The sequence below is a fragment of the Bombyx mandarina genome, chromosome 11, assembly GCF_030267445.1.
Source record: "Bombyx mandarina strain Sakado chromosome 11, ASM3026744v2".
Taxonomy (NCBI): Eukaryota; Metazoa; Arthropoda; class Insecta; order Lepidoptera; family Bombycidae; genus Bombyx; species Bombyx mandarina.
In genome coordinates this window covers 14,780,156-14,806,455 of record NC_143218.1, presented here as the reverse complement: position 1 = coordinate 14,806,455, position 26,300 = coordinate 14,780,156, and the positions used below count along the sequence as shown (strand labels likewise).

The window sequence follows — 26,300 nt, the reverse complement described above, 5'->3', positions numbered from 1 at the left end:
TTAGGACTGGAATATGGTAGGATTTTTAAAACGTTGCAATTCGACTATTTTCTATAGAGTTCTTCATTATTTAGACAGACCAACTCAATTACGTGTGTTTGAATTATAAAATTTCAAGGCCATGGAGTTTGCAAGGCAATAAATAAGTTTATCATTAAAAAAGTAAAGTAAAACAAGGTGTATAATATATAAAAAGACGAACATATTACGGAGAAGTTCATTTGAGGTTAAATACTGTTAAGCCCTACGGAAGTGGAGATCTAGAATTTATTGAACTGGCAAAATTTTCAATAGTAACGCGATCTATGTATGTATGTAGTACCTATACTATTCGATTTAACAAATAGTGTTTCGTTTGATTTCAACGTGTAATAACGATAGTAACATTAATAGTAAGCAGAAAGCGAAAGTTTACCGATATAGAAGCCCGCATGACGACTTCAAAAAAAACTGGGTCGCTTCCCCATTGAATATTTGAACACAGCAGAAACGATCACGTATTACAAATTTAGACATTTACAAAAATTCCTATCGTTTTACTTAATAAGGTGTTAACGACGTGAATGTCGGTCACAGTTGTACAGGTCGTGACCGCGAGCACGTTAGCTTAACGTGTCACAGATCCACATAGAAAATAATGTGTCCAAACGAAAAATGATATATTGTTTGATACTAATTTACACGTGCATCATTTCAGCGGCTCGCGCGCAGGATTGCAAAGTTTACGGAAAAATGGTATGTGTGTTTTTTTTGTCGTATCTTATCATTTGCTATCTCATTCTTTCTTAAGTTTTTTTTATTGATTAGATGGGTGGACGAGCTCACAGCCCACCTGGTGTTAAGTGGTTACTGCAGCCCATAGACATCTACAACGTAAATGCGCCACCCACCTTGAGATATTAGTTCTAAGGTCTCAAGTATAATTACAACGGCTGCCCCACCCTTCAAACCGAAACGCATTACTGCTTCACGGTAGAAATAGGCAAGGCGATGGTACCTACCCGTGCAGACTCACAAGAGGTCCTACCACCAGTAAGATGAGTAGGTAAAATATGTGTGTACTAATTCTAGTGCGTCGACCAAGAACAGTGCTGTGGAGGTTGCTGTTTCGATGGAGAATGCATCGATAGTAAGTTGGTCATGATGTTAAAATAATAGAGATTAAGCAAAAAAGAAGAAACGGTAAAAAAATAGGAAATAATCGTTAAATTACGACGATTGTGAACGACTGTACATTTTTTTGTTTGACTTCTATGAATAAAAGCCCTAAATTTATTTTAGGGGATTTACCCGGTTCAGTTCTATTCGAATAATTTCAGTGAGAAATTTGTTTGTGTGTGCTTTTTTTTTTCTCTGACGTAGACGACTCAGGGCCCGTTTAAGGTTAAGCGCAATGGACATCACCGTCATGATATCCACACACCCTGAGCGTGAAATGAGGTTGAAATCTCATTTTTATTGTTTAATGACTTCAATAAGCATCTCTTTTTTTTTCCTACCTAAGCTGATGGCCTAGAGAGACCATATCAGCGTAACCTTAACTAGTAGGTGAGCTCACGGGGCTCAAACCTGACAATGTTGCTAACACGAACCCTAGCAAGAGCCGTGCTTTCCAGAATTTACCACAGGATCGGAAACGCGACCCACTGAGAAGATTCGGCGAGAAACTGAATAGGCTTGCATCACTGATCCGCGCTAGAAATACGTAAAACAGTGATACATACTTGTGCGGACTTACAGTAGTACTACCAGTAGATATTCTGCGGTAATGCTTATTTCACGTGTTACTGTTGTATGTGTTTTCATAAAATTCTTAACCTAAAACATATAATATAGTTTAAAAGAAGCAGTTTTCGATTCCCGGCGCCTTTTTTTAAATCGATCTCATCGAAATCGAGTTGAACTGCTTGTTAAATATTTTAAATTGCATTAATTGACATAAGATAAAAATATAACCATGTTCTTATAATCATTGTATATTTTGCAATGACGTAATAAGGCTTCGAACTCGATCGATCGACATTCAAATGTTTAAGTGATTTGTCCGGGTCATGAAAAGGGAGGAAACAATTTTTTTTTTAATTAGGTTCACACAACTGGATAAAATCTGCACACATAAACATTGAACTTATTTACATTAAATAATACATTATAGAATTCACCCTTTTGGGTGTGAACACATCTTGCTTAAGAGCGTTTGTGCTTAAGATAAAAATATCGTTAACTATTTATTTTTAATTAAGACAAATATATCCTAAGTGTTAGCTTGTTTTCAGCTTACAGATCTTGCTGGTCATCTTTAGACGTATGTGACGACCACCCGTGTGTCGATGAAGAAGAATGTACAGCGTACACGCCTCCTCAATGTCCCGGCTGTGAGCCCTTACCAATTTGTCGACTCCCATAGAAAAATTGTTTACTAAACGTATTGAACAGCGTAGTGAATCATTTAATAAAGAATTATAGTCTACTTCCGTTGTTTTCCAAACGATTTTGAACACCGAAATTGGATAGCCTAACTTTTTAATCAATCTTGATTTCTGACTTCTCGTGACTTTCACTGATTTCAGGATCGAATAACAAACAGAATTAACCAAAAAATATTCCTTTTGGAAAGGGAACGATAAATTTTTACGCTGACATTTTTCCATGTGAAATCTCAAATAATATATAATATATTATGGTATATTTTACTGAAGGAAATAAAATGAGAACGGCGTTCAAAAAAAATTTACTGTCTGTAAATTTGCTATATGTCGTATTAAAAAAAAAAAAAAAAACTTTGTTTTAGCCTAGCATCAACCATTGCCTACTTTTAAGGCAAATAAAATACCGGAGAATTGTTGGTATAACTTGGTTGGATAACTTTAATAAAACATTTGAAATTTATTATTCCTTTATTTATTGTTACAAGTTATTGTTACAATCAGTGAAGCAGCCACAAAACTTTGAGACAGCAAATTCGTACAAGTACCAAAAATATACCAATCACATAGATTGGTATATTTTTGGTCAACAGAAAGTCACCGTACTTCCGCTTATACGTTGGAGTCGATCAGCGGGGCTTGAAGGAATCGATTCGGATAATACGCCCTGAGGCTATATCAACCGCGTCTAAATCTCGAAAGAAACAGAACCAAAAACGAAGCCGACGTGCACAATTTCAGCATGGTGGCCATCCCACCCCATCATTCTACCCTCACGAAACGCTGAATGGCAGCCACATTAACCAAGCAGGTCCCAAACTCGCAGGTTCGTAACTTGAACTCACATATCCGACGGAAAACCACGTTGAGTTAGCAACAGGGAGGACCGCGAGTAGGATTGTGAATGGGCTTGCTGTCAGTATGCATGCATGACTTCAATCTCGAGTACGTAGATAAAGAATTATTCATGCAGAAACAGGCACACATTGCTACACAACTAGAATTGGCATATCACTTGTTATTAAACATTTTACTTCTTCTATTTTATAACCCCACCTTGCCTATTTCTTGTGGACGTCTTGTGATTCCGCACGGGTAGGTACCACCATCTTGCCTATTTCTGCAGTGAAGCAGTAATGCGTTTCGGTTTTGAAGGGTGGGGCAGCCGTCGTAACTATACTGAGACCTTAGAACTTATATCTCAAGGTGGGTGGCGGCATTTACGTTGTAGATGTCTATGGGCTCCGGTAACCGCTTAACACTAGATGGGCTGTGAGCTCGTCCACCAACATGAGCAATAATAATAAAAACAATTACATTTTGACTTCGTAGAACACATTCGATAACGCACGATAAGTATGTTCACTTAAAATAATTAAGAACCGTTCTTAATTGAATGTTAAATGTTTGTAGAAAGAACACCAGTTTCTAATCATATTAATCAATATCAACCAATCATATAGGATGCGCACTCACGGAAGTCTTTGTAAACATTAAGCGCACGTGTAACTAAAACTACGACATGTGTACGTACCTCTCTATAACTGAACCGTAAAACGTCCAATCTACAAAAATCTCTACGCTCTAAGCTTTTCTATCAATCGCTGATTTATTAATACTGGCTTCACATGAGAATGCTGACGCAGTGGATCGCGTATTATATATACTGCTTTCACAACATAACATTTTGAAATCAAGAAACAATCGTTTTATTATTCTTTATCGTTTATTATTATTGTTTCGTTCGTATTAATTCGTATTACATTTGTATCAGCACAAAGGGTACAGGAATGCATTAACCTTTGACATTATAATCTTAATACATTTACCCTTGCGAATCTCCAACTCAAGTGAGTACTGTACAACGTAGTGTGTAGTAAGTACACTATAGTGATAAATGCTTATTTTTAACAATATTTTTACCAACAACGTTAACAATATAGTCTACAACAAACATTGTTTACAATAATGAACGTAATTTTTCTCATAAATACAATAGCATTTAAACAATATCAAGTTGAAATTAAAATTCAATTAAATAATTGCTTTATCTTAAATATTCCACACATCCCTTAAACATTTTGCGAGTTAACAGTTGAAAAGCACTTGCAGGGGGAAAATTCGCTATTGCCAATCCTATCCTATTTTAAGAACAATTTTTAAAACGTTCCGGGCATGCTCTACTCTCTAAAATACTGTAAAGCATATTAAAGCGGATCAAGGTCGGGCATATTATTCAGCTCTGGTGAAGGCAGACACGATGTTGATTGAGCTTCATGACCGGATGCTGACTCTGTCCCCAAGGACCACTCTTGATTATGGAACATAATGCTGTTTAGAGTTTCTCTCGAGAATTGTATCTTAATACACAATAATTGGGCCGATATTTTTATACCTTTATCGCAAATATATTGCTCAGTATCTCCTTGACAGCGAACATCCCACTTGACTGTTATTGAAGCCGAACAATGCCCCTATTGATTAATTGAAAAGCTTCTGGAATTTTTTTATTTCAGTAGTTCGGTTTTGTAAGACGTTACTCAATCACAGAAAAAAAAACGATTGGTAAATCCGAATAAAGAATGGGTCTGTAATGTAGATGTTTCCTGATGAACCGGGACCGGAGTATTGCTAACAGTCGCCCTAGCAAGAGCAGTACTTCGCAGAAGCTACCACCGGATCGGAAACGCGAGCCACTGAGAAGATCGGGCGAGAAACTCAGTGGGCTGTATCTATGGGTTAAATTGATAGTAGGGCGCTTTGTAAGCCCGTATCACAAGAAACAGAAATTTCGACCATGAAGTCGAAATTCTATGTCTATGGCCTAACCACTTTACATCAACCATTTATACAATAATAATCAAAAGTACCACGTTGCCAAACAACCAGATTTAAGGATTTCACCCGCAATAACTGTAACTGAGAATAGTCCAGATCTCTAAAACGTAATTAGACTGAAACTAAAACCCACAGCGGTCTGGACGAGGAGAATGGACTCACAAATTCACGTGAAAACCATTTAATGCGTTCCATTATATCGTTCACAAAGCAGAGGTCGCACTAGAGCAATTCAGTTAATTTGTACCTAGTGTTAACGGGTAATTCGTTTAAACATTAAAAACATTATAAATTTTCCTCACATCTCTAGTTGGAAAAACCTCGAGTGAATTTCACGATGAATTTTCACATACAGTAATTTAAAATTTTATTTCACTGAAATTTAGATTTTACTAAAACTCTTTGGGTGTTCAGCGTGAGAGCTGAGCGATCGGACACGTCATTGTCTAGTGGTCCCTCAGTAGTCGAAATTCGACAATAATTAATTGAAATTAAAACTTTGCACATTATTATGGTTCTATTGTCAAAAGCTTGTATAATATACTTATATAATCACAGATTTTGCCAAGACTATACTATATACAAATAATATCAAAGACAAACAATATTAATATATTCTCAATTTGACCACAGACTTTAAACAATAACACAAGTTTGACAATGAACAAAGACAAAGAGTACATAAACGTGTTGTGTCAAATACATTGATTTAATGTATTTTTTATCCATAATAAAAAATAACATTTTACACTCCTTCTCTATATTCTCTATAAACGTGGGAAATTTCATACTGCTCCGTCCACGCAATTTTCATACAAAGGGGTACCAAGTTTTTGCTTCACGTATGAATATATAGATATTAGGTAAGTACCGTATATAAAGATAGAGTCAGAGCGCTACTTGATGACAGTAACACGAATGCCTTTTAACCGCCGCTTTGACCGCCGATGAGTCAGAACTCAGACTCAACTCATATGCAGCCAACAACCGTCTACGCGATAAATTTATCCGATCCGCTCTTAGTTCTACTGAACCCTTCTACAGTAACCGGCAACATATAATGCACATCGACCTTTAGAAAATGATAATCGGTTAATTTCGTTTTAGTAGCGCTATCTCTGTCGCACGAAACTTTAACTGTCCGGTATCTGTTACGACCTTTTTTCCCCCCTGCCTATGCTGATAGCCTTGAGAGGCTATTTCAGCTTCACTGTTTTGCTAGCACTGACCCTAGCAAGAGCAGTGCTTCGCAGAATCTACCACCGGATCGGAAACGCGACCCACTGAGAAGATCCGGCGAGAAACTCAGTGGGCTGTGTCTATGGATTCATTCGCTCGTCGAGCCCTTCGTCGCAAGCGACGGGTTCGACGAGTACGGTGACCGGTGCTAGTGGTGCCTAAAAGCACCGTTAATGGATCAGGAGGATCCGTAATGACGTGCTTTGGGCGACTTCGACAGTTTACTATTCGGTTTACAGGATCGGATATGTAGTTTCCAGCGGCCACGACAAGAGGGTTCTCATGTCGCTATTACGACCGCAAACTACGATACCTCATTTGAACAACGACTAATCAACTTCACATTGGTAGTGATCAATATCTCTTTCCAATGTTTGATATACAATATTTAACGCAGGGAACTGTAGTTTTGATTCTAGAGAAGAATTAAACTATACATGTTTACCCATTTAAACCAGAAAATGAATCATTACAACGGCGCGTAATGTATTCTGACGGTATTAAAAAATCATCAACTGTCAAACGAAATTAAATGCGGCTACAGATTAAATTTTCATCATACAAAATGATTGTGTGAACTGAAATGATAATATTAAGAACTAGATAACACGAAGACTCCGTTCCAATAAACGAACTGTGATCATTTCCTAAACTGGTAACTATGCCATATTTTATTTTCTTCCGTCGTCTATTAATATTGTTACGCGGGTAAGCGTAACGCCATTTATAGTCAAATATCAGAAACGAATTAAAAAAAACCAGTAAAATCGAGAACTCTGGAACAGTGCGACGCCATCTATTATTAAATCGGAGAAACATATCTAAACAACTGACCTTATCGAGAATGCTCTCGATAATTCTAGGGACATCTCTACTATAAAAGCGTTGCAGAGATGACACGAAGGCAATTAGTAATCAGATCTACTCGAAGCGTAACAGCGAACGGATCACCTGAAGCGAAGTGAAGCGAAGAAGTGAAGTGCGAATCGTAAAATCTTCTGTAAGGATTTTAAATATTAAATAAAGCTTTAGTTTGTACTTCGCTAGAAGTTTTATTTATTACGAACCCCAGCGCGTAACAATATTAAAATAGAACATTTTATATCTAAACATAAAAGTTATTTCAACACCTTTAAGCATACACGCACGACTCTCAGAGATTAGTAATTAAAATTGTAATTAAAAAGATCTAATACCAACCCTACTTAGTATAGAAAAAGGGTAACAAAATTAATATTTTATAAGCCGGCCAGTGTACCCGTCACAAAATCGTTTTCGTAGACACCTCGTTACGTAATACAGGATTACGGCAGCATTAAAGTAAACTGTAATATTTGAAACACCTTAATTAATTGAAACCTGATCTAAATTCTGATTCCTTGTTTACCAATTTTATTAAACAGTAAATCTGCTTTGCTTTACTGAAGTCTGTAGTCTAAATAATGCTAGATTATAATCCTACTGCTTAATAAAGTGTTATCATTGTATTATATTATAAAGCAGCTAATTAAAAAGCCAGGGTTTTCACACGTAAGGCCTTTTACGATGAAAATACAATACAATTCTATAAATCTTAAACATTAGTTGTTTATTACAAAAAGCCACATCTTAGTTGATGAGTTAGTGATTTTTACATGACTCTGACATTAGTTTATTTTACATAAATTACTTTTAACTAATATAAACTAACATTGTTATTATCCAGCCTAATAATAAATGGCGCCAACAACATCATTGCATAACAATTACAATACTTAATTAAATTATTACTGTTAATTATATTTTAATATAAATTATTATTAATATTTGTGCTTCATTAATATTTAATTATTTATACAGTCATTTGTGTTTTTAAACAATTATATAAACATTAAACATATTCTTAACATTTTCACATCAAAACAGTGTCTGCTAATTATTAAATATGGTAGAATAACAGTTTCATTGTGCTAATAATAAATAAACAATAACATAGAATAAACTAAGCTATATATTATTATGTTAATTATTGCCAATAGCGGCGTTTGCGCCCATAGGCTTTATCTATGCATTCGCATACGGTTACCCGCATATCGCTCCGGTCGCTCGAATGGCGGCCAACCTAACGATTGCTAATAAGTGCTATTAGCTATGTGTGGCTCAGTTTGCGACGGCCCGTATTGATTTAATATTGCTTCATGCCAAATGATTTTAAAATTTTCAATAGTTCTTCAAACGTGTGTATACTCAACCAAGTCATACTTATTTTCATATTTTTATTTAGTTCTTAAAAAATATATATTTAAAAATTATTATTGCCTTCACTCATTTCTAGTTTGCAAATAAGGATGAACCCAATACTTATTTCGTTGTTTTTTCGGAACGAAGTTCCCTGTGGGACGATGCGGAGGGTACCCTAACCGGGAAAAAACGTCCGTAACGTAAGTTTTTTTTTACGTAATATGTGTAAATGAAGAAATAGCAGCAATTTCTTCCACGGATATTGTTGTATAGAATAGGTAAGACCGTAAACCGTTGCTAATGCGGCTGCCCGCATTGCGGGTGACCGCATGCTGTGTATCAGTCCTAAGAAGTACAACATTAGGAGACGCTATTCACGTCCTTGAATACAACTTTTTTTTTAAATTATTTGCGACCCTTCTTGATTAATCTTTATTCTTACAACAATATGTATTGGAATGAAGAAATGACATAAAATAATTTTAAAGTTTAAGTGTTTTATTCATGTCAATCAAAATCCATCTCTTCAAACTCGTAAAATTTTCGCAATCTATCTATAAAGTTATTTTATACTGCGTAATTACGATTAAATATTTCATGATACGATGTCGAACTTTTAAAACATACAATTAAATACTTCAAAAGATTCTAGCAGTGATGACAATCGATGTCAAATTTAATTAAGGTAGCACCGTGTTCCAAAGGTTTTCAGCCCTTTAACGGTAACTAAACAGTTGGTCCCGACCCTTGAATAAAGCTGCCTGAAACTTAGTCACAAAACTCGAGAAATTCTATAACATTACAATATAGGTGCGCTCGCTATCTTTGTTCGAAACATTTAATTGTCTTATGGTTACAATTTCCAAGTTGAATTTAAGAAAGTGTTCGTACAGTTATTAGGAAAAACATTTCGTGGAGTACCTCAACATGTACCGGTTGGAATGACTGTATGTCTTTTAATGAAATCAAAGTTTTTACTACTCGGTTACTTTAAACCTAAACTAATAAACATAAATTGATTAAATAAGAAAAAAGAGGTAAAAGTACCAAACCGAACAATTACATGCGTAAAACAAATAGTATAGCAAATTAAATTCCGAAATGTTTTTTCTAAGAAACAAACTACTGACGTCGTGGAAACTGCGTATGAGTAAAATCATGAAATTTAAACTTGCATACGTCCGGTCATAACCCACGCAAGTTTAGCGTTTGCTCACGTAGCCCGCACTCACATACAAAATCTAGAAGTTATTCAATCCCGTGCTTACAGAATAGCTGCCCTTTTTTATTGCCTAGATGGGTGGACGAGCTGATGTTAAGTGGTTACCGGAGCCCATAGACATTTACAACGTTAATGCCGCTACCCACCTTGAGATATGAGTTCTAAGGCCTCGGTATAGTTACAACGGCTGCCCCACCCTTCAAACCGAAACGCATTACTGCTTCACGGCAGAAATAGGCAGGGTGGTGGCACCTACCCGTGCGGACTCACAAGAGATCCTACCACCAGTAATAACGCAAATTATAATTTTGCGGGTTTGATTTTTATTACACGATGTTATTCCTTCACCTCCACGGTCAATCATGAATATTTGTTAAGTACGTATTTCATTATAAAAATTGCTACCCGCCAGCGGGATTCGAACACCGATACCGAACGTCTTATCCTTCTTTAAACTTCTGTAAAGTTCTGAGGACTAGTAAATCCGTGTTTTCATTTAAAGAGATACTGTTGTTCCCATTCTATACATACCTACGATAACTGTATATGGTAACAAAGGAGCTGTCTGTCTTTTCGTGAACATGTGGGCGTCACTTCACTAACATAAATCAGCATTTCAAAGATAACTCGTGTGTCCATAAGTCACATAGTAAATACAATAATAAATTCGGTATATTATAGTGGATCACTAGTAACCGACGCACATATACTCGTATATATTTTATATTTTCAATAATATGCATATTGGAAATAGGTATTGACCGATATTCATGTCATATCTATATATATAGGTGTTCCATGTAGATTCCGCAAACAGCTGGTACGATTTTGATGAAATTTTCAGGAAATCTTTAGATTGCCCTAGCAGGAAAATCTGTACTTTAGTATCGATCTGATCTAAGTCAGATCATAGATCGCCTAGCAAAGCAGGCCAGATTTGACTATTGACTCGTGCTACTATCTTCATGCATGCTGAGAACTGGTATTAGTAATACTAAGTATTAGTAACAACAGTTCTTCTGTGAATCGCTCATCTACGAGTACAGATGGAACGGTGCTATGAAGGCAAATACAGTCAAAACTTTTCAGGCAGCCTATCCACATATTTTTGTATGCTAGTCGTGATGCGATAAAATCCTTAGTGTTATACATCTAGTCGTTACTCATAAATCGGAAATAAAATTAACGATTAAAAGAAAATATATGCTTTCCTCTTTTATTTTTGTTTTATTTTCGATAAGTTTCGGTTTAATACGGTTTACTAAACAAAACCGTGCTAGGCAGTTAATACATTAAATATCAATAGTTAATTTATATTCATTAGGTAAGATTAACGTTCGAATAATTACGCTTTAGAAAGCACAGGGGAGCTCCCAAATGCCGACAATTTCCGTTCGACTCTATACTGGAGTTGCATTCGGATTTTCGTGACGGCTTGGTACCTCTGGCCCTACTGGATAGATTTTCTTCTTTTCTCTATTTTTTGTACCGTTTTGAAATGTACAAGGTTTCAAGGTGGGTGGCGCATTTACGTTGTAGATGTCTATGGGCTCCAGTTATCACTTAACACCAGGTAAGCTGTGAGCTCGTCCACGCATCTAAGCAATAAAAAAATTTACTCTGAGGTATTGCTTGTGATATTACCGTCACTTTTTTGTACTATCGTACCTCCTGCTACTAGAACAGAGTCCATCTCCAATTTTTGCGACGTGCCAACACGTTTTCGAGTAAAGCTCGCGGGCTTCGTAAACACTACGACATATTATTTTTAGTATTCTTCATTTGAGGAAAGCTCTCAGCTTTAAGCAGCGCCTTGTCTATGCCCGTGAAATTGCTGATATCCATGAGCAACAGTGACGACTCACGATCAAGTGGGCAGTATGCTCCTCTCTCTACAATTACATTTTTCCTTAATTCAGCGTCAGCAAGGCTTGTGGCGCAGCCAAGTCGCTCTCTACAGCTAAATATTAAAATACACATATATACCAATTTAATAATACATAATACTATTACATACGCATAAATTGTATTACATACATAATACAATTTAATTAATACATAAGAAATTAATAAACGCGAAATTAAACCGTTAAACTAGTTTTGTCTGCGATTCGCGAAAACTAGAGGACATACAATAGCCGATAAATAACTCATTAGCTAATTTATACTTATTTATCTAAAAAAAACTAATTAGGCTCTGTACATATTCTTGATGACAAAAGTAAATTAATTCCATATATTTGCAGAATGGAGCTTCCAGAGGCCTTGGCTTTTCTTGAAATCGAAACTTTACCATCTATACTATCAATTTACAAGTTTTTTTTAGGACTTCTATCCTTATTTAATGACAACTCAAAGTATTACAAACCTTCCTTTGAAATTAAAGGTGAGTACGTGCTCATTACTTTAATTGCCTCCTTTCTTTACTGACTTAACACCATGGTTGCGACAAGTAAAATCATCAACTTTCATTTGGTACTGCGTTGGGTCGAAATGCGGCCCCAACGATATTTCCACCAGTACGTGGCAGGTCTTTCTCGACGCACCTGTACTAGGGTAAATTAAAATGCTATAACTTTGTGAACACATACTCTATCCATTATATTATGTATTACTTGGTAGGCAGCAGTTTGGCTGTGTGCCTGGCATTACTTACGTCCATGAGTAGCGGTAACAACTCACCATTAAATGGACCGCATGATCGCCTACATGCAGGAGCAAAAAAAAATACAGTTCATATGTAGTATATAGTCGCCGTTGTCGAACTCTTGCAAACACCTGAAATAATCGGTCGCCACCAGCGAGACGGACATAGTTTTCTTCCAACCGACTGAAAATACCGCAGCGCGCTAATATGGGCCTGTCCCGCAGTGAAGGTGTTAATTTACCGAAAATGAAGCCACAAGTCCACTTTGTCATATGATGTCAAAGTATCAATTGTACTTTAATAGCATATGACTGGTTCGAAGCATAAAGAGGCATAACGGTACCTTACTTACCCATGTGACTATGAATAGTTACGCTAAATTACGGTTATTTAATCGTAACACTAAAAACAACTAAATATAAAAGTGTATGTTCTGCAGAGGGGCAGGTGTTTGACTATTTAGTTGTCGGAGCGGGTTCGGCCGGCGCGGTAGTTGCTAATCGGCTCACTGAAATTGGCAACATTACTGTACTCTTAATAGAAGCTGGAGGAATACCACCAGAGGCTTCAAATGTAAGACAGAAGCAAATCACTTATGTATATCAGCTTATGATAATTCAAAGAACAGATTAATATTCATAATATTTCAGGTTCCAGCTTTATTTCCCCTTATTGATCGAAATAAGTACGACTGGAATTTTTATACAACAAATGACGAATTCACCAGTCAAGCACATGTTACTAAAAATATACATGTTGCTCAAGGCAAAATGCTCGGAGGATCTAGTAGTTTAAATTATATGTCTTACGTTCGAGGGAGTAAGGAAGATTATAATGGATGGGCTTCAATGGGAAATAAGGGATGGGAATGGAAAAACGTCCTCAAATATTTCATGAAAAGTGAACGCTTGGATGATGTTGATATTATCACGGGTCCTTCTGGTAATTTACACTCAACAAAGGGACCGATCACTGTTACACGTACTAATTGGGGTCCGAGAACTCAACATTTATTTGAAGCATTCTCAGAAAACTACCCAATACTTTTAGACGTTAACGGACCTGTACAAGTTGGTTATTCGATGGCTCAATTTGCAACCAATAACAATATCCGCCAGAGTACCGCCGTTTCTTATCTCAGAGATCTAAAATATCGCAATAATTTTTATTTGCTACTAAACAGTTTAGTTACAAAAATTTTCTTCAGCAGGAACAATAGAGCAGTCGCGCTTGAAATTTTGATGCAAAATCAAAGAAAAATAAATATTGGCGCTCGAAAAGAAATAATAGTGTGCGCGGGAGCAATCAACAGCCCGAAGTTGTTGCTATTGTCCGGTATTGGACCTTATTACCACCTGCAAAAATTAAAGATCAATGTCGTCGTTAATTCTCCTAAAGTGGGTCAAAATTTACAAGATCACATTTTAGTTCCGGTACAAATTAGCGGAAAAGAAGGTTATTCTTCTATCATACAAAACATAGATTACATTACTAACCTGGATAAGTTTCCTAATCCAGTACTCACAGGTCGCATAGCTCTGGATAAATCTCAAACTTATCCCGACTATCAGTCTTACGTTCTGCCATTTCCAGTTGGCTCCCTTATTTCAGGGTTACTATGTCAAGTTGGCTTTGAGCTGAATAAAGATATTTGTGCAGAAGCAATTAAAGCCTGCCTCAGTGGAGAGTCAGTATTCGCTGTAATCGCTCTTCTTCATCCCGAGTCAAGAGGCAGTGTCAATCTCGTCGATAACAACCCAACTACACCTCCGTTAATTCACTCTGGATATTATTCAGACACAAGAGATTTAGAACGCCATGCCTTTTATATGGAAGATTATGTTAGATTAATCAATACGACCTATTTCAGAAACATCAAGTCGAAGGTCGTGAACTACAATGTGAAACAATGTAATCAATTCAAATTTCTCAGTCATGAGTATTGGAAATGTCATGTTTTGAATTTGGGTTCTACAATGTGGGCTCATTCGGGGACTTGCGCCATGGGGCCTAATGGGGTGGTCGATGCACGGTTAAGGGTTAGAGGTGTTAAGGGCTTAAGAATAGTGGATGCAAGCATTATGCCTAAGGTTGTTGGCGCTAATCTTTATGCGGCAATTCTGATGATAGCCGAAAAAGCAGCTGATATGATCAAAGAAGACACTTATAAATTTTAAGTAGTTCTAACCATTAATCCGATCAATTAACTTTAACTACTTTGGTTTTTTTTGGTAGCAACCACACAAGAATCGAAAGCACCTGATTGAATGTGACCATTGTCGCCCTTGTCCTTCTGCAAACGCCAGGCACTGGACTATGCTACTGCCTATTGCGAAATTCAATAATATCGTTTTAAGAAATGATGTAACTATAAAAAAATGCCATTCCGTACGATCAGCAGATAAAGGAAAAAAACTTTGTTTTTTCTACAATTCACATTCAAACACGCCAGTTAAGCGAGTGGCACTCACCTCGATCTGTTCTCACGGTTTGGTATAATTTAGGTACTCCACAGGATATGATTGTCTAGCACATCATCACACTTTTCTTGCTTAAAATAAAAGTCAAACGCCACCGAAGATTTTTTATTTTGTTGTAAGAGGTCCGCCGATAGGATTTGAGGGTGCCACAGAGTTCAAATCGTCTGCATCTGGCGCGAATTTTTTAAATGTGCAAATAAGAAGATTGTCGGGACGATACACATTCATTTTTCATTCATTCTATCTTAACGATATTCATTCTTATGTCTATTTCCTTTTTTATTTAAATAAATTATATGTTCGTTCACAAGTTATGCCACTCGGTGCTGTTGTAACATAGTTATTAATTCAGTTACAGGAGCGATTACATAAAACCCTGCAAATGTAAAATTATTTAAAAAAGAAATTAAAAATTAGCAGTTTGCTAACAAATTGTTGAATTGTTAATGGGGCACGGGCGAGAGTTACGCTTCTAAATGTGATACATACATCGTACAAAACATGTTAATGGAACGAATGTACGACAGGAATAATACAGTTTCCTAATAAAATTTCCTAGAATACACGCAATTAAACTTTTACCCAGGCTACCATAAATAGGTGTACGATAAGCTATATTTTCTATTTTTGGGAGAACTATACATTATTTCTAACGAAATCCTGTGAAGATATATTCAGTTTTTGTCTCTGCTATAAATTACTCAATTTTGACTTGCATAATTTTGTATTCTTAGCTCAGCGTCGACATGTCATTACATTACCATACATATGTAATTTGTAATTACGCCCGACGCCGCAGGTTATTAAATGTTGATTGAATTATCTACTTTCACAAAAACTACTATTTGTTTTATTTTTGTTAAGAGATGATAAAATAAGTACCTATTTTTTTGGAACGAAGTTCCTTATGCCACGATGCGGAGGGGTACCCTAACCTGTAAAAAGCGTCCGTAACGTAAGATTTTTATTAGTAATGCACACAGTGTACGACTTAACTTTGTATTAACGTACAAAAAATAACATATTTTTTATCATTCATTTACCACGATCTCAGAGCGTTCGTTTGCGCAATACACTAACTCTTATGCAAGCAACCGTGAACGAAGTGTACCACAATAAGTTCGCATGTTACCGAATGACCGTGGGTTGTTGCGAAACCTCCAGTTTTACTTTCTTTATACCTCGAATAGAGCTTAAAATAAATATGTTTATAATAAGGAACTTCGTTCCTATCCAGCGTCCCACGACACCACACAACTTTTTTTTCTTACCTATTCGCTGGTAGCCTAAGAGGCTATTCCAGCTTCGCGAAGACGGCTAGTTAAGTACAATGCAAAGTCCTAGTATAAATTTACAATTGTAAAGATTACAATTATAAATTAATACTAATTATTAATTAATTTAATGAACTACAAAACAATTTTCGAAATGAAATAATTTTCTTGATCTAAAACATACGTAAGTACTAACAAAGAGTCAATCATCTAAATTCCCCACGTAAAAAAAACTCGCGATGCTGTCCTTGATTTGACAAAACGTCATTATTTTTGTTGAAATTCTGTTCATTTTATCATGATCTTACTTAAGTTAATGAGAGATGTTGAAAAATTTCCACAATAAGATTACCAATTTCGCCCAAGTCAGAGCCCGAGGTAATTAATTATTTTCGACATTAACAAGATTTTCGAACTTTGAAAGAAAAGACAACCGTTATTTTAATACAATTAAAATATGAACTTCGTGTCTGAAGAGGCGGGACCGCAATCATGCAGAGGACATCACTTAACGCTAGATCAAAATAAACTGGTTCACCGATCTACAGCGATAAAATTCAGTATTAATGGACTCGCAAGAGGTACGTCTTTAATCTCCTTTCTTATTTAATGAAGTGATAAAATCATTCGCGCGCACTTGAATCCATAAATTGTGAGGACAGATTCATATTCCCGCTTGGAAATGGCTTGACCATTCAACCCAGATGTCGCCAGTTTAATATCGCTCGGCACCTACATTACGTGATTACATTATTTTTTTAATGGTATTCTACAATTACCGCTTTCGCGACATACCGCTTCACGCTTTGTTTGAAGCTTTAGGCCACATTTAGTTTGGTTTAAATATATTATTTGTATATTTGAAATAATTTATATTATAATACTCATTCGTATCTTACTTCCTGCACAATCCTATCCAATGAAGACATAACTTGAACAGACGGCTTATTCTATCTGGAAGGGAATTATTGGTGACGATGCAATCGACACTTTAATATCGGAAACGAATGAGAACGTATTTCGTAACATTGTAGTATAGTATTAGATATGATATATTATATACTTACAAAATGCAGTCTATCTGATTACGTAATAATAAATTAATAACTATAAGTCTTAAACCACCTTATTTATTCCAAATTAATGAAGTAATACTGGTATTACTCCATTAATTTACTGGTAAGTATTTTTACTGGTGGTACGACCTCTTGTGAGTCCGCGCGGGTGGGTACCACCACCCCGCCTATTTCTGCCGTGAAGCAATAATGCGTTTCGGTTTGAAGGGTGGGGCAGCCGTTATAACTATACTTGAGACCTTAGAACTTGTATCTCAAGGTGGGTGGCGCATTTACGTTGTGGATGTCTATGGGCTCCAGTAACCACTTAACACCAGGTGGGCTGTGAGCTCGTCCACCCATCTAAGCAATAAATAAAAAAGTAATTTCTTATCATTCACCGTCTGAGCGCCAAAATATTCAAATACGTACATTGTTTTATTGTTGACGAGCTCACGGTCAATATGACGTTATGTCACCGAATCTGCAATCTAGTTATAATAGATAATGGCTCTGCCTATGTTACTATCAAAATGAAATGAGGCTATAGAAAAGACTTTATTTTTCATTTAATTCCTTCAGCAGATTGTTTACCAAGATTAAAGGCTTTTAATTGAAATTCGCATCAAGATAAATTTAAGTGTTCGCCTAATTAACATGTTTCTCAGCACTTCTGTCCTTAAGACTCGATCTTGAAGGGAAGTTGCCGCCGATAATTTAAAGGGAGCTTTTTAGGAACTTTCACCCTTCAAAATGCCGGAAATGTCTTCGCGTTTCTGCTAAGTTCGGTGAAATAAGCCTTTTCAAAGTTTCATAATCGCAAAATTTAAAAAGATGTTAGATAATCTAATCGGCATCATAATTGTATAGTGATGTTGTTTTTTTTGTTAAAACTTATAACAGTATTTATGAGAGAATTTGCACGTTCTCACATAATACATTCGTTTGATATTTTTACAAAGTGATAATACAAGATTGGGTAAGTTTAAGCATTATGCATTGTGATCCGATATACAACCAGTTTTTTTTCCCCTAAATAAACTCGATCATTTAATATTTATGCTTATAAATAAGTATTTATTATGTTAGTGTCTTCGAGTTACCAGCCATATATTATTTAATAGGTAAATTTAAAATAGTTAAATCTAAATCAATAAAAAAAGAAAATGAAAAGAACATATATTATTTACAATTTCATTTTCGAAGAATATTGATACGCTGTTTAATGGAAGGAAAATCTTTCCTCATTTTATCCAGAAACTGAATGCATAATATATAGAAACAATGTATCTCTTACTGTGTAATACAATCTCGTCTCTTAACAAAAACTATTTACACGACATCACGTTACCGAGCAAACGGGAAAATTGTTCGTAAGCATCATTCACAATAGCTCCCGAGTAGACAACCAAAGTTTTTACTGTTTCATTGACACATTACTTTTTTTTTTCTATCCCGCAACTTAGCAATCTGTTTCTTGAAAAACAATAATCTAATTTGTTGTCAGATTTTCATCAGGAAAAGTTGAGTCAGCTGAGTTGTGTCCCCAGTGGTACCATTCTCATCTTATATTATAAGTCCTGGCGGAGGCAAATCATGATTTCCTGGATATAAATGTCGTCAATCAACCTTGCGATACTCGATACGAATTCGATAGGAAAATCAAAAAAAAATCAAAAATTCCAGATAATCAAATTCTACTTTAAAATTTATCGTTATGGTATTGTCGAACGAATTACGGGCTGACGAGTGACGATCCGTCCTCAAAGGACGATGGACGAACAATTGTCCATTAAGTCCCAGCGGGCTGTGATGCTTGAAACACTACTGATTATTCGGCGAAATGCAAAATTAATCCAAAATGTCATTTCCCTTATATATAGGTATGTTTTGGGAACACACATCGATAGCGCAATTTATATAATTTATAACTAACGCCTTTTATTAAGGACGTTCAATTGAATTCACGAATTGTAAAGTCACAGATACATAAATTGTGACAAACATCAGTAACAAATCTTAATAACGACCGAAATACTGTTTGCTCATATCGATACTGGACACCAAATTGATATGGAAAAGAAAACAGTCTCATCAATAAACATTATGGGTCAAATTCCATCCATTTGTAATGCATATCATTGTATGGAGCCCGACGTTTTATTGAAACATATTGTTAAGCATACAATACGATTTCTCTTGATTTTCGTCTTGTATGACTTCCCTTTCTAGTCACGTCTTGCTTTGATGGATTTCCTCGTTTAGGGGTTAGAACGTAGAATGCCTCGACATACTTACGTGCGTATTAAAATAACGTGACTTATAAAATTATTTAAGAACAAGCGGCACGCTCCGGCTCTGCTCGGGACTTTAACAAAAATTTCAACGATATTGAACGTTATTTTATTTTTTTAAATAAAAGAACATTTATTGCGGCATAACTATAATAGTTAGACATATGCTGTCGCAACATTTCTTGTAAACAATAATGTGTTCTACAGAGTCATAGTACATTATTTTATTCTATCATCAATAGTTTTCGCAGGACACGCGATGTAAAGAATATTTTAGGTAATTTTTTTACACCTTTGGTTACATTATTGGAGTTTTAGTAAGGATCCCTATTTTTTTTCAAAATAGTTTATAGCCTATGTTACTCGGGAATAGTGTAGCTTCCAAGCATTGAAAGAATTTTTCAAATCGGTTCAGTAGTTTCGGAGCCTATTCAATACAAACAGACAAACAAATCTTTCCTCTTTATAATATTGAGTATAGACAAAACAAAATTCCATACTAAATCATACAGAAAGTACTATCTTATTTTTTCATTCCGGTGCTGTGACCAATGTAAAATATATTTTTCAACCTTTACTTTAATCATTAATTTAGCACATAGAATTTGTTTGTGTATTTAATACCAAGTATTTAATACTGTGAAATCAGGCAAGATCTAGTACGCTATATAAACAAAGAGTAACATGTTAGGTGTCAGTATGATTAAATAGAATGGTTTACTATTTTAGTGTTAAAATAAGGACGCAACAATAAACTGTTGAAAAATCGATTTTTGCAAAATCAACATCGAAATACGTTAATAATCGCTAAAACTTTCAGATGCGAATGTGTTTTAATCCGTTTTAATATTAAAGATTAAATTTTATCGCTCTCGCTTATATCATAGACCGTTTCACAAAGCATCACCCTCAAAGGTTGCAAAAGATTGAGTAGCAGCACATAGTGCTTCCTACTATAAGCTTAAGCGGATGCATTTGATAAGACTAAAAAATGAGATTTTGTTGAAATCAATAAAATAATGTTGTTGAAAAAAATGCTTCACCAATTTTTAATTTTTTTTTAGTAAATTTTTGCAATTGATTTTTTATGGTCCGCACGACAAAATAATATAATTTGTACAAGTACATATGTACCGATTTTTTTTTTGTAATAGCTAAGCTTATGCCATTATCACTAATCGTTATATTAAGGTAATGACTTTTTCGTGTACACAGTAATAAATCAAGCCCCGTTTGTTAAGTGGTCACGATCTGTAGACATAATTTGGCTAATAAACAAGACTAAAATTACACATTTTTATTAAGACATGTGTTTTACCGAAATAGATTTTTTAAACTTTAATAATTATATTCTTTTTTTATTTTATTTACCACGTTAAAAGCCATGCAACCCACCAGTGGGCCTAGCGTACTAATACCATTCGGGCCAAGCCAAAATCAGGGAATTAGTAATTTTTATCAACTTGAGATTTTCATTCTAAAATTTATAAATTTTATGCGATTTTTTACACGGAAGATAAAAATTTGCAACTTGTACCCTCTAGTTTTTAAGATATTTTAAAAGGCTATAATTTTGATAAAAACTTCAACTTTCTATTGGATTTGAAAAGCAAGGCGTTCGGTTTGGCTAAAGGGGCCACGCGGCTCACTTTCATATGCGTTTTGTTTGATAGCTGCAATCTGTGGCTTGTAGGAAGAGTTTACCTTGGAACCCTCACGCGAATTTTCATGTGGCGTTCAGCGCTCACACAAACCACATTTCATAACTCATTAAAATATACCCAGTCTGTGAACAGCTGGAGCTATTCCAGCTTAAGCTACCAGCATATATGTAGGGAAAATAAACATCTATACTAATATTATAAAGAGGAAAGATTTGTTTGTTTGTTTCGAATAGGCTCCGAAACTACTGGACCGATTTGAAAAATTCTTTTTCCATTAGAAGCCGACATTGTCCCGGATGAACATAGGCTACTTTTTTGGAGTTTACTCCTTTAGAATCGATTTACATATATAGGCCCGGGGTATGAAAATTATGGGGACCAAAATCGTACTAGCATGTCACACGAAATGCGTTATGCGCATTTCGTGTGACATGCTAGTACATGCGCCGGCAGTCCGCCACAAAGCCTCGTACTGATCGCGCGTTTCTCTCATTATTGTATTTTCATATATTTGTTAGTCGTTTGTTTTGTGTCTCGTTAATTTGTTAATAATCTGTAGTGTATCGTGTTGTCGTAATATAGAACTATTTCTCGTATTGTTTCGTTTAATTTTTTATATCCAGTAAACTCCAGTCGTGCGTCGGAGCGGACACACACACTTTTTTTTTTTTTTTTTTGTTTCATGTGTATTTTAATGTTTCCGAAGCGAAGCGAGGGCGGGTCGCTAGTATTAAATAAGTGTGTAGCTGAGGTAGAACGTGCGAAATGTCAAGACAGCACAAGATTTATAGCACTTTAAAAAATACTCTTTTTAAGCTATTGCATAGCTTTTATCGCGGGCCTTGAGCGCGGCGACCGAATCATGAAATTCCGTAACGAAAAAAACCTTACACCCCTTACTCCGCCTACCATGTAGCTCGCGTTCAACACATTCACACGTTGCGCATGTGTAGTGTTTGTGAATAAGCGCGTGGCGTGACGTCACACTGCATGCGCATCATAAAAAGTCTACCCATCTCTCTCTCTCTCGCGTGGTCTAGCTTATGAGTGTGAAGGGGACAGTTAAGGTTTTGCTTTTATTAATGTTTAATATAGCGTGGTCTTGTTTTATTTTTGTTTTAATATTAAATTATAATTGTCTAATTATAATTGCATAAGTTGATAAAAAATGCTATGCAATAACTTTACCGCGGCAGTTCCCGAGTGCCACACGTTTTTTTATTTATTTAGGGGCATAACAGATACACAACTACACAATAACATAACAGATTAAATTTAATAAGCCTTCTTAACTGAATCGCAATGGATCTCTATATCTTTTTAGCATTTAGTTTTAAATCAAAAACAATGTTATTTCTATATATGCTTATGAAAAATTCAAGGCTTTGTTCTCACGCACCATAGATCAAGAAAGCAATGTTGGACTGACTTAAAAGCGATTCTTTCCCGTATACTATTTGATTACCTTTCAAGAAATATTAAGAGATAGCTTGCACATTTCTAGGAATTAGAAGCTTTATATATAAAACGCATCTTTTAGTAATTATTTCCTAATTCAACATCGGAGTTGTTAAACTAAACTGCTCTAATTCTCGTTAGGACTTTGCTAATCTGTAATTGAATTTGAACTTAGTTTTCGATTGCTATTGCGTTTTGTTCAGCCGTGTTAATCGCTCTACATTAATCGCTCAAAATTAATTGAGTATTATTAACACTGTTTAATTGTTAAAGTTTGTTCCAATACTTTGAGGGTCTTGTTTACATTCCGTCTGTTATTGTCTAAAGTCAATGCTACTAATTTTATATTAGACTGTTACGATTTTTGCTCTTTTTCGCAATGAATAATTTAATTTAACTTAATTTAATTTGTGTTTTTACTGGTGGTAGGACCTCTTGTGAGTCCGCGCGGGTGGGTACCACCACCCTGCCTATTTGAAGGGTGGAGCAGCCGTTGTAACTATACTTGAGACCTTAGAACTTATATCTCAAGGTGGGTGGCGCATTTACGTTGTAGATGTCTATGGGCTCCAGTAACCACTTAGCACCAGGCGGGCTGAGAGCTCGTCCACCCATCTAAGCAAAAAAAAAAGTGTGTCATTTTTGGTGACTAAATTGTTAGAGTTAAACTAAAATCAATGTAAAATTTCATTCTATTTCAACTTCAATAAAAATAAAAGTAAGAAAACCATCGTGCAGAAATAGGCAAAACAGTCACAAACAGTGTCAATCCCGTAAACATTCATATAAAATAGCCACGAAGATGAACCACTAATCCCGATATTAATTAGTATTCCACATTCGAGTAGCCAACTCAATTTATTTATCGAACACACTCAGATAACATTCGATAACCAGTGAAATAATCATTCGTTCGTCAAAAAATGTATTTCGATAGTAAAATACTATAATGATATCTGTGTATTGATCACACAATATACATTCATTTAAAGACATAATCTACTCAATTAACATTGAAATATAGTACACATTGTATAACGTAAATATTGTACAATCTGGTTTCAAAGAAAAACGCCCAATCTGGTGCATGCTTAACCACCTGAGAACGGGAGTTGGTCACTGTAACCAACTGCGGAAGAGATGGGGCTGGACGGAAAACGAAAGCTGTGAATGCGGATGCCCAGAGCAAACTATGCGCCACATTGTCATGGCCCACTAACGAAATTCGCAGGCCAAGTGGAAGATCTCAAAAATGTAACAGAAGAAGCTATCGATTATTTCACAAACTGTAAATTTAAATTATAACCACGCAGTGTAAACGAATGCCATACGATAAATAAAAAATTAAAAATAAATAACGTAGTATATAGTACACATATGGCACATTTTTTAAGATAAAGTGTTTTTAATTTAAGCAGTCTCAAAATAAACAGTTAATTAAGAAGCATAGTCAAATGTGTTGGCACTGTTGGTAGTCCGTGTTGATTGCTTTTGAATTTTTCATATTGAAGCTCGCTGACAATGTTTTTGTTCCCGAAATTTCCATATTCGTTCCTTTAGGCGTTTCAGTTGGGACTTTATGAGTCCGTAATAAACATGGATACCTTATTTGTTTAGTTATGATCGAGTTTTGATTGCTCAGTTTTCATAAATCATCTTTGAAAAACTATAACTTTTTGATAGTAATGGTATATTTACGTGAAATCACCCGGTCACCGTCCTCGTCGAACCCGTCGCTTGCGACGAAGGGCTTGGCGAGTGAATTAACCCATAGACACAGCCCACTAAGTTTCTCGCCGGATTTTCTCAGTGGGTCGCGTTTCCGATCCGGTGGTCGATTCTGCGAAGCAATGCTCTTGCTAGAGCCAGTATTAGCAACACACCTAGTTTGAGCCCCGTGAGCTGACCTACACGTCAAGGAGAAGGAACGAAAAGGTACGAAAAAAATAAGTGAAATAACACTCACGTTTGTTATACTCGTAAGTACGTATTTATTGTAAAGGTACACTATGAGAGGCACATCTATACATATAAATAAAATTGGAGTGTCTGTTTGTAATATTAAAATAACCACTTTTTACTACATGCAGATAAATAACTATATAACTAGTCAGGTCATAAGTATTGTCACACAGTAAAAACTTTTCTTTTAGAATGCTGGCCACAAAAAAGTTTATTGAATTCGAATTTCGAATTGTTCATGAAAATAAAAATGTATACTTTTAGAATTTTACTCATTTTTAAATATGGAGTGGACACTTAAAGAAGACCGTGTTACAGTTATTGCGTTGCAACGTTGCGGTTACGCGTCAATTCAAATTTTTTACATACTGAAAAATTTGAATATAACCAAAAGATTCGTTTATCGTACCATCAAACGATACAATGAAGACTCTAGTGTAGATGACAGGTCAAGAAGTGGTCGCCCTCGGTCTGTTAGGACTCCAGCAGTGATAAAAGCTGTGAAGGCGCAAATTCAAAGAAATCCCAAACGTAAGCAGAAACTGTTGGCCCTTCAGATGGGGTTAAGCAGAACCACGGTGAAAAGGGTGTTAAATGAAGACTTAGGGCTTCGGGCATATCGAAGAAAAACAGGACATCGTTTGAATGCTCGTCTAATGGACCTGAGACTGAAGAGATGCCGCGCTTTGTTGAAGCGGTACGCGGGAAAAAAATATCGGGAAATTCTTTTTTCGGATGAAAACATTTTTACCGTAGAAGAGAGCTACAACAAACAAAATGATAAGGTGTACGCACACAGTAGTGAAGAAGCGAGCAACCGTATTCCGCGTGTCTAACGAGGTCATTTTCCATCCTCGCTCATGGTATGGTTGGGAGTTTCTTATTGGGGCTTAACAGAGGTACATTTTTGTGAGAAAGGTGTAAAAACGAATGCAGTTGTGTATCAAAATACAGTCCTGACGAACCTTGTGGAACATGTTTCTCATACCATGTTCAATAACAGGCACTGGGTATTCCAACAATATTCGGCGCCAGCTCATAGAGCGAAGAGCACACAAGACTGGCTGGCGGCGCGTGAAATCGACTTCATCCGGCACGAAGACTGGCCCTCCTCCAGTCCAGATTTGAATCCGTTAGATTACAAGATATGGCAACATTTGGAGGAAAAGGCGTGCTCAAAGCCTCATCCCAATTTGGAGTCACTCAAGACATCCTTGATTAAGGCAGCCGCCGATATTGACATGGACCTCGTTCGTGCTGCGATAGACGACTGGCCGCGCAGATTGAAGGCCTGTATTCAAAATCACGGAGGTCATTTTGAATAAACTTTAGTGTCATAAGAATCTATGTTTTGTTAAGTTCATTTTGGTATATGAATGGTTACATAATGAATAAACTTGTTTCAATTATTTTACATTAAACATGTGACAGAATTTATGACCTGACTAGGTATATATACGGTACATACACCAAAATAACATTTTTTACAACTTTTGTCTGTCTGTCGTCTGTCTTTCTGTT

General features: G+C 35.9%; 1 protein-coding gene and 1 long non-coding RNA gene across 2 annotated transcripts; both read left to right on the top strand.

The window, feature by feature from the left end:
* Window positions 1–434: 434 nt before the first annotated feature.
* On the top strand, window positions 435–2,612 carry LOC149502073 (uncharacterized). Its single transcript, XR_016323803.1, has 3 exons — window positions 435–735; window positions 1,072–1,129; window positions 2,277–2,612. It is a non-coding gene; the product is annotated as an uncharacterized LOC149502073 (long non-coding RNA).
* A 9,772-nt stretch (window positions 2,613–12,384) lies between these two features.
* LOC149502072 (ecdysone oxidase) lies at window positions 12,385–14,769 on the top strand. Its single transcript, XM_089731568.1, has 3 exons — window positions 12,385–12,475; window positions 13,032–13,165; window positions 13,243–14,769. The coding sequence occupies exons 1-3, from the start codon at window positions 12,385–12,387 to the stop codon at window positions 14,767–14,769; spliced, it is 1,752 nt and encodes a 583-aa protein (XP_089587694.1).
* The last annotated feature ends 11,531 nt before the right edge of the window (window positions 14,770–26,300 follow it).

Coding starts and splice junctions, on each gene's coding strand:
- LOC149502072 (XM_089731568.1), top strand. CDS start 12,385: ATGGTTGCGACAAGTAAAATCATCAACTTTCATTTGGTACTGCGTTGG. Junction 12,476..13,031: donor TTTCCACCAGTACGTGGCAG/GTCTTTCTCGAC, acceptor TATGTTCTGCAG/AGGGGCAGGTGTTTGACTAT. Junction 13,166..13,242: donor TACCACCAGAGGCTTCAAAT/GTAAGACAGAAG, acceptor ATAATATTTCAG/GTTCCAGCTTTATTTCCCCT.